Source organism: Bos indicus x Bos taurus, chromosome 8 (assembly GCF_003369695.1).
Source record: "Bos indicus x Bos taurus breed Angus x Brahman F1 hybrid chromosome 8, Bos_hybrid_MaternalHap_v2.0, whole genome shotgun sequence".
Taxonomy (NCBI): domain Eukaryota; kingdom Metazoa; phylum Chordata; class Mammalia; order Artiodactyla; family Bovidae; genus Bos; species Bos indicus x Bos taurus.
This window is the reverse complement of record NC_040083.1, coordinates 46,718,063-46,738,326: the sequence shown is the minus strand read 5'-3', so window position 1 is coordinate 46,738,326 and position 20,264 is coordinate 46,718,063. Positions and strand designations below refer to the sequence as shown.

Genomic DNA, 20,264 nt, shown 5'->3' with positions numbered 1-20,264 from the left:
AATGTGATACAGTTTCCCCAGACTACTGTTTTGTCTGAAAACCTTTTCTAGAACCTGTCTCAGATGCCTCAGTGTGTTTCATCAGTTAAGTTCAGTTGCTGAGTTGTGTCTGACTCTTTGTGACCCCATGGACTACAGCATACCAAGCTTCCCTGTCCATCACCAACTCCCTGAGCTTGTTCAAATTCAAGTCAATGATGCCATCCAACCATTTCATCCTCTGTCATCCCCTTCTTTTCCTACCTTCAATCTTTCCTAGCATCAGGGTCTTTTCTAGTGAGTCAGTTCTTCACATCAAGTGGCCAAAGTATTGGAACTTCAGCTTTAGCATCAGTCCTTCCAATGAATATTCAGGACTGATTTCCTTTAGGATGGACTGGTTTGATCTCCTTGCAGTCCAAGGAACTCTCAAGAGTCTCCTCCAACACCACAGTTCAAAAGCATCAATTCTTCGGCACTCAGCTTTCTTTATAGTCCAACACTCACATCTATACATGGCTACTGGAAAAACCATAGCTTTGACTAGACAAACCTTTGTCAGCAAAGTAATGTCTCTGCTTTTTAATATGCTGTCTAGGTTGGTCATAGCTTTTCTTCCAAGGAGCAAGCATCTTTTAATTTCATGGCTGCAATCACCATCTGCAGTGATTTTTGGAGTCCAAGAAAATAAAGTCTGCACTGTTTTCATTGTTTCCCATCTATTTGCCATGAAGTGGTGGGACTGAATTCCCCTGGTGGCTCAGATGGTAAAGAATCTGCCTACATTGCAGGAGACCCAGGTTCGATAACTGGGTGGGGAAGATTCCCTGGAGAAGGGAATGGCAACCCATTCCAGTATTCTTGCCTGGAGAATTCCATGGACAAAGGAGCCTAGCAGTCCATGGGTCACAAGAGTCGGACATGACTGAGCAACTAACACTTTGACTTTCAGTGAGCTTCATAAAAGAACACAAACTGATGCTCTTTGCATATATAGTGGTCCTTCAGTATCCTCGGGAGATTGGTTCCAGTCCCACCTCCCAGATACCAAAATTGCAGATGCTCAAGTCCTTTATATAAAATGGTGCAGTATTTGCAGGCAGCCTATGCACATCCTGCAGTAAACTTTAAATCATCTCTAAATTACTTATAATACTTAATAGAAGTAAATGCTATGAAATTAATTGCCAATGACCAGCAAATTCAAGTTTTACTTTTTGGATCTTGCTGGAATTTTTTTTTTTTTTTTGACTTGCAGTTTGTTGAATTCATGGATGTGAAACTCACAGATACAGATGACCAACTGTATATCAATGTTCTTAATTTAGGTGAGGCTTTGTGAGGGTCCATTAGCAAGGTTTTATGAATAGACTTCAGGAATCCATGAACTTTTGAAACTGTATAGAAGCATTTTTGTGACTGTCCTTATGTGCCTTTGTTTTTCTTGGAAAAAGATCATTAGCTTTCATTGGAATCACAAAAGTATTCAAAGATTCTTGTCTCAAAAAAAAATAGGCTAAGGACCATTACTTTGGATCATTACTAATTATTTTATATCATTTTCTTTTCTCAGAAAAAGACAATACATGAGAGTGGGGTGCATGTGTGTGTGTGTGTATCTGTGTGTGTATTGACAAAAAAGTTTAATGTTACCATATATTGGCACATTTAATTTACACAAAGCATATTTTTAGGCATGGCCTGATTCTCTACCACCTGTAACTAAGAAAATCAAAACTGCTTTTATTTTAGGCTTTAAGGGTTTTTATAGTCTGTGGAACAAATTTTTATCTAAAGGAAATGGGAGAGAATTTGGAGTCATTAGATATATTGGATATATTCAATTTATGAAAAAATAGATAATGTTTTGATATTTTGCTCCATCTAATTTTTAGCCCTGAAATATATATATCTGAATTAATATAGTTGTTTTCTTCATTTCAGTTGCTTACAGCTTCATTTCAAATACAGGAAATATGACCATCTAAATGCTTCTATATTTCTAGGGTATAACAATTTGATTTATTGACAGATACAACTGACAGCTTATTGCTCACATTTCTGCCCATGAAAAGTGATCCTTTGCACCCACCCATGCATGTGTGTGTGCTCAGTCGCTTCAGTTGTGTCGATTCTTTGTGACGTCATAGACTGTAGCCCACCATGCTCCTGTCCATGGGATTCTCCAGGCAAGAGTACTGGAGGGGGTTTCCATGCCCTTCTCCAGGGGATCTTCCTGACCCGGGGATTGAACCGAGCTCTCCTGCATTGCAGGTGGATCCTTTACTGTCTAAGTCACCAGGAAAGTCCCCTTTGCACCTGTGTTTCCTCTCAAAGAGAGGAGAATTTTCCAGACATCTTGCCTATTGTCTGGTAGACTCTAGATCAGGAACATTCTAGAAGGTCCATTTTATGACTTCTTCCTCCATGAATGGCTCATAGTTGGTCTGTGAGTAGGAGTAATGATCCACGGATAGAATCAGTGCTCAAGAATGAGAATTTAGCCAATTTAGGCTAAACAGGATTTAGCCTCTCTTAGAAGATCCGAGAAATAGTGTAAATGTTATCATTTGGTATAAAACAAATGGTATGGTGTATTGTCCCTTGACATGAAACAATATGGGAGTATGTGCTGAAGAAAAGCAAAGGAGAAAACTAAATGGCATGGTACTTTGGAAATACCTTATAAAATATCTTTAAACATATGTTTATGTTTAAACATAAAATGCTTTATAAAATAACTTTTAATGTACCTTGGAAAAGAGTTTCTTTTCCAAGGCACTTTAGAATATAAATCTGTATAGGAGTGGGTATTTTTTGTGTCAGAAAATTCTCCTCAAAAAGAAGTATGCTGTATTAACATTTCAAGTTAATCTTCAACATGCCTTTCAACAAGAACTGAATCATAATCAACAGCAGTGGATAAAGTGTCTCCTTCATAGACACCAAAACAGAGCTTTAAAATGCCATTTTGTCTGAGTCCTTAGGGCTCTGGGTCAAAGGAGAACAGCATGACCTTTTACTTCCCTCTTCTTGGATTTGAGAGAGTTAATGCTCAAAAACTTCCCATCCACAGAAAACTCTGATGAGACTATGAGTCATCTCTCTCACAATTCCTTCCGGGAACAAAAAGAAATCTTGGCTTCTTGTCTTAATCAACAATTGTCATTTTCTTACATTTTTTAAATGTAAATTTAAAATAGCATTCTTCTTTGTGTAACTGGCATTTTGGAGAATTCTTTGCAGATGAAAATCAAACCATGAAAAACACTGACTTAGAAGAGATAAGGCCCTAGGAGACTGTTGTACTTATACTTTAGAAGTAAAACTGGTCACACAAGTCTAATAGAATCTTTTACTAATGGAGCAAGAAATCAAACATCAAACTCATTTCTCATAGGGAAGTAGTTTCTTGATAAAAGATAAAATACCACAGCAGAAGGGGGAAGAGAAAGAACTGAGGTGACTGAGGGGTTTTTCATATTTACAGAAATGGTACAAATGCCTGATTCTTTCCTTTTTAAGATAACTGCTTTGTGTACCTTACAAAACATCTCATTTTTATGGAACTGCCCATTTTTCTAACTATACTGACAAGATAGAGTGAAAAAATACAACGTGACACCAAATTGAACAAAAGAAGTTATTCATTCACCAATGATGATAACTTGAGGTGTCACTTGAAAACTAATTTGTTTCTCATGGACTTCCCTGGTGGCACAGATAGTAAAGAATCTGCCTACAATGAGGGAGACCTAGGGTTGATCCCTGGGTCAGGAAGATCTCCTTGAGAAGGGAATGGCTGCCCACTCCACTATTCTTGCCTGGAGAATTCCATGGACAGAGAGAGAAGCCTGGCAGGCTACAGTCCATGGGGTTGCAGAGTAGGACATGACTGAGAGACTAACACTTTCACTTTTCTTTCACTTTCTTTTCTCTTCATGTCTCTTATGGACATTTGTTTTCAGTACTTCTCTTTATTATGTTAGATTGAACATACATAAGTGCTGATGTTAGGGTAATTTTTTACTTGAAAACAGCAGTGTCTATTGACTCAGTGTAAATAGATGAAATTCCTTAATTCAGCTGAATTCAACCAATGTTTGCCCATCATGTGCCTGGCAACTCACCCTATAGTAAAGGACACAATGATGGCAAATGGCAGATGCTATATCCCCTAGGTAATTTATTATGACCGTTATATGTTAAAAATCCATAATCAAGCTGATCACCTGTGGTCAGAAATAGATAGACCCATAATTTAGCTAGCAGTTGATTCAACAAGTTAAAATATACCCCCAGCTGATTTTTGTAGCCTTTAATATAAAAACCACTTAGGCATTTTCTTAGCACTGTGATAACTTCAGGGAGGTGACTTTTATTTTTTTTAACTTTCCATGTTTCATATAGGAAACTGGCCATTGGATCCACATGAGACTTGCTTAAGATCACATTTAGCTTCCAATCTTTTGGCTACTGGCTTCCTCTACTAACCAACTTTCCCACCTTCTCACTCTATGCCTCCCCTGTGAGGTATGGTCATCAACACTTTAACTTACCCCAGCACCCTGGGAGTTACAGGGAGAGGGCAAAGTCTAATGGACTCTCTGGTAGGAAAATTCTACTAAAGGGTTTTCTGTAAATTTTTGCTCCGTATGTTATCCCTTCATATGTTGTTTCCTCCCCATGCTCATTAATTTTAGTTTGTGCTTTTTGTTTCTCTTTTTGTTTCTTTGGTTTGCTGGCTTTGTGTTCTTTTCTCTTTTTTTTCCTTTTCTTTTCCTTTTTTAATGCAGGAATCGGTCAAGGCGTTCCAGTGGTGGCACTAATTGTGGAAGGAGGACCCAATGTGATCTCAATTGTCTTGGAGTACCTTCGAGACACCCCTCCTGTGCCAGTTGTTGTCTGTGATGGGAGTGGACGGGCATCCGACATCCTGGCATTTGGGCATAAATATTCAGAAGAAGGCGGGTAGGTAATTTGCCAGGCCCTGGATTTAAACTATGAGTGCTAAGCTTGTGTTCCAAGCTTGGAAGAGAGTGTGTAAGTTGATTGATGGTTTGGCACCGGAAGGAGGCTGGAAAGAGCAGGAGAACATATTCTAAATGTCCTATGAAGTGGGAAATACCATGAAAGCTACACTAGTCCACACTGATGATAAAGAGAACTGGGGGAATGGAGGGGCCGTAGGACATGGGCTCCTTCCTCTTCATTTTCCTTTCTATTTTCCTTCTTCCACTAAGGAATTTTTTTTTTCCAATGACTTTTATTGGAATATAGTTGACTTATAATATGTTAGTTTAGGTGTATATCCCTTATAAATATATATATGTATATATTCTTTTTCATATCCTCTTCATATATAGGTTATTACAGAATAATGAGTAGAGTTCCTTGTGCTATACAGTAGGTCATCAGTTGTCATCTGTTCTATGTATAGTAGCATATATGTATTAATCCTGATCTCCTAATTTATCACTCCCCTTCCATGTTTTCCCTTTGGTAATCATAAATTTGATTTCAAGATTTGTGTTTTCCCTTTGGTGATCATACATTTGATTTTGAGATTTGTGAGTTGGTTTCTGTTTTGTAAATAGGTTCATTTGTATCATTTTCATTAGATTCCACATATAAGTGACGGAGAAGGCAATGGCACCCCACTCCAGTACTCTTGCCTGGAAAATCCCATGGACGGAGGAGCCTGGTAGGCTGCAGTCCATGGGGTCACTAAGAGTCAGACACGACTGAGCGACTTCACTTTCACTTTTCACTTTCATGCACTAGAGGAGGAAATGGCAACCCTCTCCAGTGTTCTTGCCTGGAGAATCCCAGGGATGTGAGCCTGGTGGGCTGCCATCTATGGGGTCACACAGAGTCGGACACGACTGAAGCAGCTTAGCAGCAGCAGCACATATAAGTGATATTATATGATTTTCTCTGCCTGGCTTTCTAGACTTAGTATAATACTCTCTGGGTCCATTCATGTTGCTGCATGTGGCATTATTTCATTCTTTTTAATGACTGCATAATATTCCATTATATATGTATACCATATCTTCTTTATCCATTCCCCTGCCAGTTGATACTTAGGTTGCTTCCACCTCTCAGCTGTTGGAGACAGTACTTCAATGAACATTCGAATGTGTGTGTCCTTTTTGAATTATGGTTCTCTCCAGATATATGCCAAGGACTGGGATTGCTAGATCATATGGTAGCTCTATTTTTAGTTTTTTAAGGAATCTCCCTACTTTCTCCATAGTAGCTGCACCAATTTACATTACCATCAACAGTGTATCTCCACCATCAATCTCCACACCCTCTCCAGCATTTATTGTTTGTAGATTTTTAATGATGGCCATTCTGACAGGTGTGAGGTGATACCTCATTGCAGTTTGAAAGCTATATTACAAAGCTATAGTCATTAAAACAGTATGTTACTAGAACAAAAACAGAAATATAGCTCAGTGGAATAAGATGGAAAGTCCAGAGATAAACCCATGCACCTATGGTCTAATCTGTGACAAAGGAAGCAAGAAGATGCAATGGAGAAAAGACAGTCTTTTCAATAAGTGGTGCTGGGAAAACTGAGAAGCCATTTGAAAAAGAATGAAATTAAAACACTCTCTAACACCATACACAAAAATAAACTCAAAGTGAATTAAAGACCTAAATGTAAGGATGGATACTATAATACTCTTAAAGGAAAACATAGGCAGAACACTCTCTGACTTAAATTGCAATGATGTCTTTTTTGACCCACCTCCTAGAGTAATTAAAATAAAAATAAACAAATGAGATCTAATTAAACTTAACAACTTTTGCACACCAAAGGAAACCATAAACAACATGAAAACATAACCTACAGAATGGGAGAAAATATTTGCAAACTATGCAACTGACAAGGGATTAATCTCTAAAATACACAGCTTGTGCACCTCAATGTCAAAAAAAAAAAATCAAAAAATGGGCAGAAGATCTAAACTGACATTTCTCCAAAGAAGACACACAAATGGCTGAAAAGCATAGGAACTGGGTTTTTACATGTGAAGCACAACTAACCTGGACCATATAATGCAGGTTAGCAACTTGAGAGAAGCTAGGATGTGCAATTTCCAGGCTTGACCTCCAAACACCAGCTTCCCCAAGCTGCTATGTGTGTACAAATACTAAATGTTTACAAAAGCGTTTGGTGCCCTGTCCCATCATATCCCTCTAGACTGGCTTGGAGAGTGGACTGTCTGTAATGGTAACCACTCTGGTCCTGTGTAAACTGATCTTGAATCCTTCACACACTTTCCTTGATCTAGCAGCTCCCTTCTGCATGCTGCTTTCAACAGTCCAAAGCACCAACCCCTTGGAGGACTTCCTTGCATAGCCATCCCCTGCATCTGAGATCCCCTCCTGCAGATGATTAGAAGTAATTCATCTGAAGGTGTGGGTGACTTTAAGGAGGAGAACTCAAAGGAGATATTGAAGCTTTAAATAAGGAATTTCCTAATCTAATCCGTTCTCCTAACTCATGGAAGTAGTTGGAGAAAGAAACCCCAAAGGAATTGGACATCTTTTATTCATCCCTTCCATAAATATACAGTTAGTGTCTACTGGGTGCCATGCACTGAGATATGGGGGGAAAAAAAGCTATTTCTACCCTCAAAGAGTTCATAGCAAGTCTTATAAACTGACAAGTGTATCATTTTAATAAGAGTAATGACAGGTGAGTTTGTCTACTCAGGCCACTCCCTCTGGCACCTCTCCCTCACCCAGCCTGATTTAAAATAGACTCAGTATGGCAACTCAATGCCATTTTTCTCCCCATTCCTCCTCTTGTCTTTGCCACCAGCCGAGCACACCATCAAGGCATTAAACAGCACACTTCCCTTAGTTAGTACATGTACTAACCCTTAGTACATGTACCTAGGCATATGAAAGGAAGAAAATCAGAGGCACAGAGCTCTCAGCTTAACATTGTGAACACTGACAGTGACTTTGCTGCTGCTGCTGCTGCTGCTGTTAAGTCACTTCAGTGGTGTCTGACTCTGTGCGACCCCAAAGACGGCAGCCCACCAGACTCCTCCGTCCCTGGGATTCTCCAGGCAAGAACACTGGAGTGGGTTGCCATTTCCTTCTCCAATGCATGAAAGTGAAAGTGAAGTCACTCAGTAGTGTCCTACTCTTCCTGACCGCATGGACTGCAGCCCACCAGGCCCCTCCATCCATGGGATTTTCCAGGCAAGAGTGCTGGAGTTGGGTGCCATCGCCTTCTCCAGTGACTTTAGGCCCTGTTAAAGCTTTTGATATTAAAAGAAAAAAGCACCAAGTTAGAGTTTGCTTTCTGGCAAATTTGATGAAGTTATCATTATCTTCTTTAATAGTAAGTATAAGTCCATTTTATAGTGAACAATCTAAACAGAGAATATTTGCTTACATGGTCCTGTGTCTGTCACCAATAAAAGTTGAAGATCCTCAGCTATGCTTTGTTGTTCAGTCGTTCAGTCGTGCCCAACTCTTTGTGACTCCTTAGACTGCAGCACGCCAGACTTCCCTATCCTTCACCATCTCCCATCCCAGAGCTTGTTCAAACTCATGTCCAATGATGCTTTGCTTTTATTAAAAACTCACACATAGTTCTCATTAATTTAAATATAACAATCGGTTATTAAAGAATGTATATAGCCTTTAGCTTTGGCACTTTTTTTGTCTTAGTGATGGCATTATTTTGTTGTATTCCTACAAAGTGGATATAAGTTTGCACTCAGAATGCATGTTTCCTTTTGAGAAACCTCAGCACTTCAGATTTCCAGGTTTATATACAATGAAAATATGGACCTTATGCTTGTTTTTTTGTCGTTGTCTTGGGTTGGGTACCTTGAAAAATGTTGAAATCTCTGATAAGCTGCTTTTCCTGATTCTGTTTTAATATAAGAGAAATATTACACATTTGGTGCTGGACATGGCTCTATATATTATTTAACCTAGAGGACAGATACACAAAGAAATTAAGTGCTTTGTCAAGGCCATACAGCCCATGATCCCAGGCCAGTTCAGTATATTATAAAAATTTACTGAAATGCGTTTTGTGGTATATGCTCTATTGTTTATTCATATAGTACTTCAGTGATACTATCTTTTAAATATATAAGTATACTTAAGCTGCCTTCAGCTTTCTCTTTTTGCTATAATTTATTATTTTTCTGTGTGCTCCAAAAAGATAAAATTAACGCATGTCTGGTTACAAACTGAAATACAAGCAGGTCAGCTCTACGTCATATGGATTCTTTTCCTTCCCCCACCCAGATCATCATACCCCAACTCTAAAATTAAAAGTCAGAAATACCATGCCCTATAATGAGTGTAACTGGTATGAAGATAAAGAGTTAAGATATTTTTATATCTTTAGAATTATTAAAACTAAAACTTTAATAATTTTCAGAAAAATTTAAAAATGATTATCAAGAACATAGAAAACTAAAAGGGAACATTATATTTGCTAATCTAAATATGAGTGAGTGAAAGTCACTCAGTCATGTCTGACTCTTTGCGACCCCATGAACTATACAGTCCATGAAATTCTCCAGACCAGAACACTGGAGAGTGGGTATCCTTTCCCTTCTCCAGGGGATCTTACCAGGGATCAAACTCAGGTCTCCTACATTGTGGATGGATTCTTTACCATCTGAGCCACAAGGAAAGCCCTAAATCTAAATATATATATATATTAACATTATGATAAAAGTATGTCCTGCTTCAGGAAAGCATTTGTAAATTTAACATGATAAAATGCATTCATAATGTTTCTGTGTGCCCTCTGAATAACTGCCAGAATTAATCATGTTTATTTAACTTGATAAGAAATTGTCCAACCACACATGTGCAGCCAATTTTAAAAATCATTAGTGTGCCTATTATATGCTTTAAAAAAAAAATTGCCCAGCTGGACTTTATTTATCAAGAAGCATTTTTTCTTTGATTTTCAACAAAGTCCAAAAGAGTCGAGACATATTTCACTACAAGTAAATATAAATGCATAACTATGTTCATATAAACAGACCTATGCTGCAGTCCATGGGGTCGAGAAGAGTCGGACACGACTGAGCAACTTCACTTTCACTTTTCACTTTCATGCATTGGAGAAGGAAATGGCAACCCACTCCAGTGTTCTTGCCTGGAGAATCCCAGGGACGGGGGAGCCTGGTGGGCTGCTGCCTATGGGGTCACACAGAGTCAGACACGACTGAAGCGACTTAGCAGCGACAGCAGCATGCAAATAAAAGTATGTGATTGTACATATAATGTTGAATATAGGGAACATATATACTTGGTTTATGAAACCTGAATTGGGGTTTAAATAGTTTATTTTTATTTTTCAGTTACTTTAGAAATGTAAATATGATTTTTAAAATTTTAACTTCATTTACAAGTTGTTAAATAATATAGGCCCAAGGACTATAAATTTTTATATTCAGCTCTAAAGCTTTTCGATTTCATAATCCTAAAGTTGTGAAAAAAAATTTACACACTTTGTATCTTAACTTTTGTGAACTTGATATTTTGACTTTAAAGTCTCTGCTAATAACCACCTTTCAAAAACATGAATCTGAAAGGGAATGACTCTGGAAGCAAATTATGATTGGAAAAACTGATTAACTTTTGTAGATGAGATTATGTGTGGTATAAAAAGGCAGACTATCTCTCCCAGTGCTGTGAGTTTGGATAAACTAGGAGACAGTGGCAATTAAATTCTTATTTTTATCTTTTCTCCCCATCTCTGTTCTGAGGCATATACTACCAGAAAAAAATGGTCAGACTTTGTTTTTGTCCTTATTGATGTACTAGATTTTCTATTTCTCATCTGTCTTAGTTTAGAATGAGTCACAAGTCACTTTCCCTGACTAATTTCATTGCTTTAGAAATATTATCAAATGTTATTTCTGCATCATGAATGACTCAGCACTGCAAGCATAAATAGATGAATGCTATCCAAGTAGCATTAGATTCAACTACCTCAGTTTTTAAATACTAGGATTCCCTTTGTGCTGTGTTGACTGAGATGACCAGCTTTACTCCTAGTCAGGAATACCTTTCCAATTGTAGGTGCCTGAAGTGCAAGCCAAAGATTACTTTGCTTGATAATTGTCAACTCAAGTCTCAGATTTCAGAGAAATATGATCTAGCCCTTCATTTATCAGTTAATGAGCAAGTACTCACCGATGAAAAATGTCAGCCTGAAAAAGACATCTGAATGAATGTGTGTCCTGAGATGATGCCCCTTATTCATCCAAATTGTATTATTGATGTTTGTGTTTATTTTGTCAAGTTTATGCCCAAAATTATCACCTGGATTTACCATTTTTAGATACCTGAGGCAAGAAGCAGAACTCAAAGAGGCAGAAAACCTTAAAGTTTTAAGTAGTCATAACTTTTGGAAGATTATCAATGGGGCAAACACAAATAGACTTCACATCCTTATGTGCCAGTGGAATTTGCCTCAGGTATTGTGAAGAATAAATGAGCAATGGCTTTCTTTCAAATATAGGAGGTAAATAATGTATTCAAGATAAAAGTCTGATTTGTCTCTTTAAAGGGAACTTCCTTGGTGGCTCAGCAGTAAAGAATCTACCTGCCAAAACAGGAAAAATGAATTCCCTGGGTCAGGAAGATCCCCTGGAGAAGGAAATGGCCACCCACTCCAGTATTTCTGCCTGGGAAATCCCAGGTACAGAGGAGCCTGTCAGGCTACGGTCCGTGGCGTCACAAAGAGTCAGACATGACTCAGTGACTAAATAGCAACAACACAACAGTGGGGTCCCTACATCTTTGGATTAGATGAAGTAAAGGCATAAATGAAACACAAAGTAGAAATGAAGGAAAATTTTGTTCCATGGCTTCAAATTATATCACTGTGTCTTAACAGAGATGTGACAAGTTTGCTACTCTCCAAAGAACATCAGAATGACCAAAGACAGGAGAAAGTCCATCAGCAAAGTATCATTTTAGAACCCCAGGTCTAGACTCTATTCCCTAAGGCATATCTTTCTGGGTGGTGGCCACTGGTTCCTTCTGCTGCTCAGGAGAGTTCTAGCTAAAGCTGAAGGATGCCACAGGCCTATAATTTGTCTCTGTAAGACCTGTCCAAAGAAAGTAATTGATCTTGATGGATTGTACTCCAGCGTGATTTAGACATAATTGGAATGTCAAGTGAGAAAGAAGGAAACAAATAGCAAGCATGCCAACTTTGTGTCCATTTTATTTGTTGTTAATTTCATCTTGCCTTGTCTCTTTTCTAGAATTTTCTATAAAAAGCGTGTCAAAACTGGATTCTGTCTTGTGACCTCAGAAGGGAAGTTAAGAAAAGTTGGAAACATCTTGTACAGACACAATACTGGTGGCTTTATTTATTTATTTTTTATTTTATTTTATTTTATTTTTTTTACACATGGAAATTTATTTTAATTATGTAAAACATTATATAGTAGCAGACTCATTCACTTAAATATAAACTTTTTTGATTTCACAGTCATAAGTCAAGTATATCACATCACTGGCACAATTAATATACTATAGGAAATAGTTATACAGAAATATATACGTTGTCAATGCTCTTTGGAAAACTACATAGTACAATACATATGGTCTTTTTTTTTTTTTCTCCCAAATCTTCCCACCCTCTCCCTCTCTCACAGAGTCCATAAGCCTGTTCTATACATCAGTGTCTCTTTTGCTGTCTCGTATACAGGGTTATTGTTACCATCTTTCTAAATTCCATATATATGCGTTAGTATACTGTATTGGTGTTTTTCCTTCTGGCTTACTTCACTCTGTATAATAGGCTCCAGTTTCATCCACCTCATTAGAACTGATTCAAATGTATTCTTTTTAATGGCTGAGTAATACTCCATTGTGTATATGTACCACAGCTTCCTTATCCATTCATCTGCTGATGGGCATCTAGGTTGCTTCCATGTCCTGGCTATTATAAACAGTGCTGCGATGAACATTGGGGTACACGTGTCTCTTTCCCTTCTGGTTTCCTCAGTGTGTATGCCCAGCAGTGGGTTAAAGTGCTGCCTTTGTAAACTGCTTTCCAAGTTAACATTTCACTGTAAGAGGATAGGCAGGATGTGGCACATTGGAGATTAATTGGAAATCTACAACACAGGCATGAGTACCAATAGGTAGTATACATGTATTCATAGTATACATGTTAAATGTATAAAGTGTTACCAGAGCACACAGCTCTTGAGTGTGGCATTCCTCGTGAGAATCTATTCAGTCAGTGGAAACATTTATGTTAATTATCCACAAAATGGCAATATAATAACTCAATTGCTGCTTTTCCCCTTTCCCATCAAATACTATATCTAAACTGAGAGTCAGTATGAATGATCAGGGAAAAGCTAACATATGACCCTCTTTTATCCAGCTCAACACAGAAAAAAGAACCAGTCTGAATTGGTTGAAGGAAAGCTGGTAAAGGGGACAAATTATATGAGATAGTATAATGTTCAGTGTGTGTGTATATATATTTTATTAAACTGAATTTATATATACTTAAATTCAATGTAATGGAATTGATATGTTAATTTAATATTATAAAATTGATTAAATATAATTAAGTATATATATTAACATATAAATAATATATATATGTATGTGTGTTTAAATTTTAAGTGAAAACCTAACAGTAGGACTGATAACATCACTTTTCAAATCAATCAATCACCAGATATTTTTCAAATGCTTGTTTTAGGCCTTTGCTTGAGATGTACAATTGAGCTAGTACAATAAAAAATAATTTTCAATTAGATGTTACTGCGTTCCAAAAAGCAGAAAGAGGCATAGGTTGGAGTAGATGGAGAAAGTTTTATAAAGAGAGTATTACTTCAGTTTTTCCATTTGTGGAATATATAAAGATATAGTTAATGGATACTTATGTCATTGTATCTAAGTTCCACAAGGCTAGAATAGCTTTGTTTGTTTAGGCAAGTGCAAAATAAAATAAATATTTTTTTCCTTAGAGTTTGCTATTTGATCGCTCCATGTCTACATGGGGATAATGAAGCATTAACTTTAAAAAAATCTAGATAATTTATTGAGGAAAGTGCCAGTGAAAACTTTTATTAAAATCTAAATTGACCAATACATTCTCTATATTGATTAAATTTACTTTAGAATTGCTCAATTCCAAGTTGGGGAAATGTGCCTTGAAATAAAGAGCAAACATGAGAAAAACACAGAGCTGGGTAATCCATCACCATAAAGAAATCTCTTTTAGGGAACCACTGCTCACAACTTTCAGATAGCGCATCAATGCAAGTGAAGACTTCAGAGGTATCAGTTAGGTTCCTCTGAGATTTGCTTAGCTGACTCTCAGCTATTTGTTACATAGAAAAAACTCCAAATAAGCATGTGGTCATCACATTTAGGCATGGCTTAGAATCACTTGGAAAGCAATAAAAGACAGAGTCCCCTAAGTATCCTGATTCAGTGTAGCTGGGCTGGAATGCAGGAAACTGTATTTGAAACCAAAACCCAAGCTGATTCCAATGAGAGGGTCCATGGACAACACTTTCAGAAACTTTTTAAAAACTTACTTTATTGAAGTACAGGTGATTTACAATGTTGTGTTAATTTCTGCTGTACAGCAAAGTGATCTAGTTATACATAGGATTGACATGACATTTCTTTACCCACTTAATTTCTAGGAAATTTTTCTTTCTGAAGTTCAGTGCATAGTTTCTGTCTCATGAGAGCTTTAAAACCAACAAATACATTTAAAAATTATCTGAGTGAGGTACAGATAATAAACTGTCCTGGTATTTAATCCTTCTACCTTAGAGGAGATGAATTCTGAATCAATCTGGTGGACATTAGAACCTGCAGCTGCTAAAAATACAGTGTATTAACATCTCACCCAGTAGTGTCATTAATAATAGATAATGTTTGGGATGTTCTTAATGGATTTTCATCAGATTCCCTGTGTAATTCTCAGATGTTGATTATGAACCACAGGGTTTATGAAAACTATTTACAGCAGTAACTGCCTTCTTATAAAAGCTTCTTCATCCAGAGAAACACTAAAGATGCATTGAAGTAGGACTCCAAGGTTAACACAAGTTTATACTTCTGTTGTCCAGAAAAGTCTCCATTCAGCTTCAATAAAGCCTTTCCTTTACTGTCCTAATTGTTGGACAACCATCCTTGAGTTGATATACACGTTCATTGTGTTTTTGGATTTATTCAATGTAAATGAAGTGTCCATCCATGAGCAGTGACCCCTAAAGGTCTTAAGTGAAAAATAAAAAATCAGCTTCTCTAAAACCATGGAAACCATAGTTCAGTACCTTGGAGACCAGGTAATGTTTGGAGCTCTTTGACTCTATGATCTTCGTTTTCCCCCTTTGATAATATATTTGAGATTTTATAATCTCTGGTGGAGGGATAGCAAGTTTTTGTTTTGAGTGTCAACAATAATCAACTGATGAGATGTCGTAGAATGATGTGTTGAGAATGATTCTGAGACCACATCTGGACTCAGAAGAAAGATTACTGTGATAGATTAGCAATGGTGCAAAGAAGGAAAACTAGTCAAAATATCACAGATGTCTACTCTTATTCTAGAATAAAAACAAAATCTTGTAAGTAGCCTGCATATGTTACTACCAGGCAGTCATCAAGCAGCACACTGAATTATGAAACCAAGGGGAAAATAAGAAACTTATCTGCCTAAAAGATGCTTAGTAAATAAGTCAATTTTTTATCAACACTGTGAAGCACATCAGTGTTTAAATTACCCAATGATATGAGCCTTTTCACACAAGCGTAATAAACAGGATATGAACAACAGGAAGCTCTTTATTGTAGGGCGATGTTTGGAGCTGAACTGAAGGACGAAATGCAATTGCCAATGGCTAATTTGCTAGAAAAAAGAATAACTTTTTTTTTAAAGCTAGGAACTAATTCATCACAGAATACATACAAAAATAGATAAAATTACATTTGTCCCAACATCTCATAGCGTAGGATGTGGGGTTAGAAGGAATATTTTTACAATTACTTTAGAAGAGAATTGGTATTTCCTATTCCTTTTCCTCCAGGCTTCCCTGGAGGCTCAGATGGTAAAGAATCTGCCTGCAATGTGGGAGACCTGGGTTTGATCCCTGGTTTGGGGAGATCCCCTGGAGAAGGGCATAGCAACCCACTCCAATATTCTTGCCTGGGGAATCCCCATGGATAGAGAAACCTGGTGGGCTACAGTCCATAGAGTTGCAAAGAGTCAGACATGACTGAGCTACTACACTTCTTTTCCTCCACATCCCTGACCCTCCCCACAAGTGCATACTTGAGGGATTTAAGTTGCTATTTTTGTAAAGATCTACATACAAGAGCCTGATCTAGATACATAAACATTTTGAGTTAGCTATGATGATTATCTCAATTTTATGAATGAGGAAATTGAGGAGAGGTGAGGAAAGTTCAGCATCAAACAGCTTGAGTGGTCTGTCCAGGCAGATGTGGCTGGAATGTCAGCTCTTAGGAGCTGCATGTCTTGTCCCATAGTGAAAATGAGATCCAGAAACTGCAAGAGGTTTACTTGCCTCAGATCTGCGTTACTCCAGACAACAGAGGGGTCTGCACCCAGCTTCCATATTCTCCTTCTTGCTTTGCATGCTGGTTAACTTCTCCTTTGAATTAAACATTGGACCAGCATTTAAAGCAGGTCAGTTGAGAGGTGCCAACATTTTTGCCTGCCCAAGGAGCCTATACATCTCAAGCCAGCTCTGATTCTGTCTTTTATACAGGGCCTAAAGCAATAAAAGTTTGACTGTTCCTCTTGCTTGGCTATGTGCAGTATTCACTGATGGGATTTCACTTGGAATGAAATCAGAGTGTTTTTTCCTTACAATTTTGGCAACAGAGAAGCTACCTGACCATGTGGCAGTCTCTGTATCCTTTGGCAACAATTCAGTTTCAACTCTTGGGCACATTCATAACCAAAGGCAAGGGGAAGAAGAAACGTTGTAGAGATGCAGCCAACACTGTTCAGGATTTTCCACCTTAGTGTCCTGTTAGGTCCGTGCCTCAGGCTGAGGACTCGGCACTTCTGTCTGCCTCAAGAGTACGCTGTCCAATAGAACTTTCTGTGATGATGGAAATGTCCTATTATCTCTGCTGTCCAATCAGATAGGCACTGAGCCATTGAATTGTGGCTAGAGTGACTAAGAAATTGAATTTTAAATTTTATTTAATTGTAATAAGTTTAAGTTTGAATTGCCACATGTGGCTAATAGCTAGCACAGCTCTGACATTTCTATAATTGGATTCTACCGCACTGAGAACCCTTGAATGTCTGACAGATTTCCACTGTTATTAGAAATTGTCCCCTTCATTTTTAAATTACATTCTTACATCCAACCAACATCATGTACTCAGGCATCCAATATTGTTGGACACCTACCATGTTCCAGGCAGTATTCTAGATATGGGCAAAAACATACTTGTGAGCCAAATAAACAAACATTTTTGCTGTTGTGGAGCTTACATTTTAAATTTTAGCAAGGTTAGATAGATAATAGGTAATAAACATAATAAACATGTATAACATTTTTAAAAGTGATATACAAGGGGAAAAGGAGAGGGGTGAGGGAAGTAAGATAAGAGGGGCAGAGGAAAAGCCACGGTCTTCAGCATCTCCATAAACATAGAGAGGAGGAGTCCATAAGTACTCCTTTCTATTAACATGTAATCCATGCATCCAAGGAGTTACAGTCTAGTTAGGATTATCTGAAATTAATCTGTCTTTATGAAGTGCCAAGTATAAGATGTATAGCACAAACTTTGTCTTATAAAATGTATTAATTGCTTCTCTTACCACCACCCTCAACCCCAACTCACCACCTACTTCTGTCTCCTTTTGTATATGTATCTATGCCTTCTGTTTAATATATCTGGCTCAGGATTGTAGACTGGGTTTAAAAAAGTAGAGAGATAGACAGATAGACAGGTAGGTAGGTAGGTATAAAGAAAGAAATGTAAGACACATCACTCTGTGGGAAGTGGTAGGTGGAATTTGCCAGAGAGCAGACTATGCCATCAAGGTATGTGCATTGCCCAGTAATAGGCAGCTTCTTGAAGATCAGTCTAATTACCTGACATTGCTAGATGGAAACCTTCAGGAAAAGCACAGGTAAACAACTTTTCTAGGTTAGATGTGCAAACAGGGTCAGAGGTACTATTTCTAATAGGTCTTAGCTGGTAGAAGCCATTTGTATCTGAAGCTGATCCTCAGTAAAAGCTTGGGCAAAGTAATTTCTGTCTGTTGGTCACTTTTCTGCATTCTATTCATATCTTCTCCAACTTCCTAGTCAGGTAGTTCTTCCTGAAAACCAATATCAGTCAGTTACAGCTAAGTGAATTTAATATTAAATATCACTTATCCCAAGAGGTGTTCTCAGGGCTTCTAATTATTGAGTAAAATATTTGCCTTTTAATTAACTAAAAGGAACTTTGGGCATCTGCTAAGTTAAGAAAGTAACTCTGAGAGAGTGGTGGTGGATCCTTGAAATCACATTCCTCAGTCTCCTTACACATAAGATATCTAAAATCCTGTCTCAGTGATACAACAGAAGAAATCTCTTCTTGTGTCTAGTCATTTAAACAAATCACTAACTTTACTACACTGAGTTGAGACTGTATATTTAGATTAGTATAATTTATCAAAGATCATTCCTTCTGATTCTCTTGCCCTTTAAGCCCAGCTCTGATGCTTTCAGCTTATAATTTTTAATGAGTCAGTTTAACTCTGAAGACTTCAGATTCTTCATCTGTAAAGTGTTTGTTGTGAAGTTGTATCATTCTTTTATCCTGAGCTTTGAATTCCTCAGCAGGATTTTCAGATTAGCAATTTTCCTAGAACACACAGACTCCAGAAATATCAAAATATAAGATTCAGGAGGAGATCTAGGTCAAGTAAGAGTTATGATCCTATAACATATTTGACTTCAAGATGATGTTAAATTATAGAGAGTAGTGGCTTTAGGGTATCTTAGCATCACTTGTTTGTTTTTACTTGACACCGATGAACAGAATGAGGGCTTCCCTGATAGCTCAGTTGGTAAAGAATCCACCTATGATGCAGGAGACCCCGATTTGATTCCTGGGTTGGAAAGATCCACTGGAGAAGGGATAGGCTACCCACTCCAGTATTCTTGAGCTTCCCTTTTGGCTCAGCTGGTAAAGAATCCACCTGCAATGTGAGAGACCTGGGTTCATTTCCTTGAGTTGGAAAGATCCCCTGGAGAAGGAAAGGGCTACCCACTCCAGTATTCTGGCCTAGAGAATTTAATATGAGCTAATGAATTCTCTTCATTGATACCCTTCTAAGTGGTCTTGAATTATAGCCTTTTCCATCCCATTCACAGACCTGCTCCATCCAACTTTTTTTTTTTTTTAACTTTACAATATTGTACTGGTTTTGCCAAATATCAAAGTGAATCCGCCACAGGTATACATGTGTTCCCCATCCTGAGCCCTCCTCCCTCCTCCCTCCCCATACCATCCCTCTGGGTCATCCCAGTGCACCAGCCCCAAGCATCCAGTATCGTGCATCGAACCTGGACTGGCGACTTGTTTCATTGCCATTCTCCCAAATCATCCCACCCTCTCCCTCTCCCACAGAGTCCAAAAGACTGTTCTATACATCAGTGTCTCTTTTGCTGTCTCGTATACAGGGTTATTGTTACCATCTTTCTAAATTCCATATATATGCGTTAGTATACTGTATTGGTGTTTTTCTTTCTGGATTACTTCACTCTGTATAATGGGCTCCAGTTTCATCCACCTCATTAGAACTGATTCAAATGTATTCTTTTTAATGGCTGAGTAATACTCCATTGTGTATATGTACCACAGCTTTCTTATCCATTCATCTGCTGATGGACATCTAGGTTGCTTCCATGTCCTGGCTATTATAAACAGTGCTGCAATGAACATTGGGGTACACGTGTCTCTTTCCCTTCTGGTTTCCTCAGTGTGTATGCCCAGCAGTGGGATTGCTGGATCATAAGGCAGTTCTATTTCCAGTTTTTTAAGGAATCTCCACACTGTTCTCCATAGTGGCTGTACTAGTTTGCATTCCCACCAACAGTGTAAGAGGGTTCCCTTTTCTCCACGCCCTCTCCAGCATTTATTATTTGTAGACTTTTGGATCGCAGCCATTCTGACTGGCGTGAAATGGTACCTCATAGTGGTTTTGATTTGCATTTCTCTGATAATGAGTGATATTGAGC

General features: G+C 37.9%; 1 protein-coding gene across 14 annotated transcripts in view; it reads left to right on the top strand.

Moving 5' to 3' along the window:
- Positions 1 to 20,264, top strand: part of TRPM3 (transient receptor potential cation channel subfamily M member 3) — a 1,070,052-nt gene that overhangs the window by 841,251 nt on the left and 208,537 nt on the right. For 13 of the 14 annotated variants that reach the window (XM_027549457.1, XM_027549458.1, XM_027549453.1 and 10 more), the window contains one exon: positions 4,776 to 4,950. In XM_027549457.1, coding sequence (XP_027405258.1) covers positions 4,776 to 4,950 — 175 coding nt within the window. Of the gene's footprint in view, positions 1 to 4,775; positions 4,955 to 20,264 lie in introns of those variants that run through there. The other variant, XM_027549459.1, reaches the window with a different exon arrangement.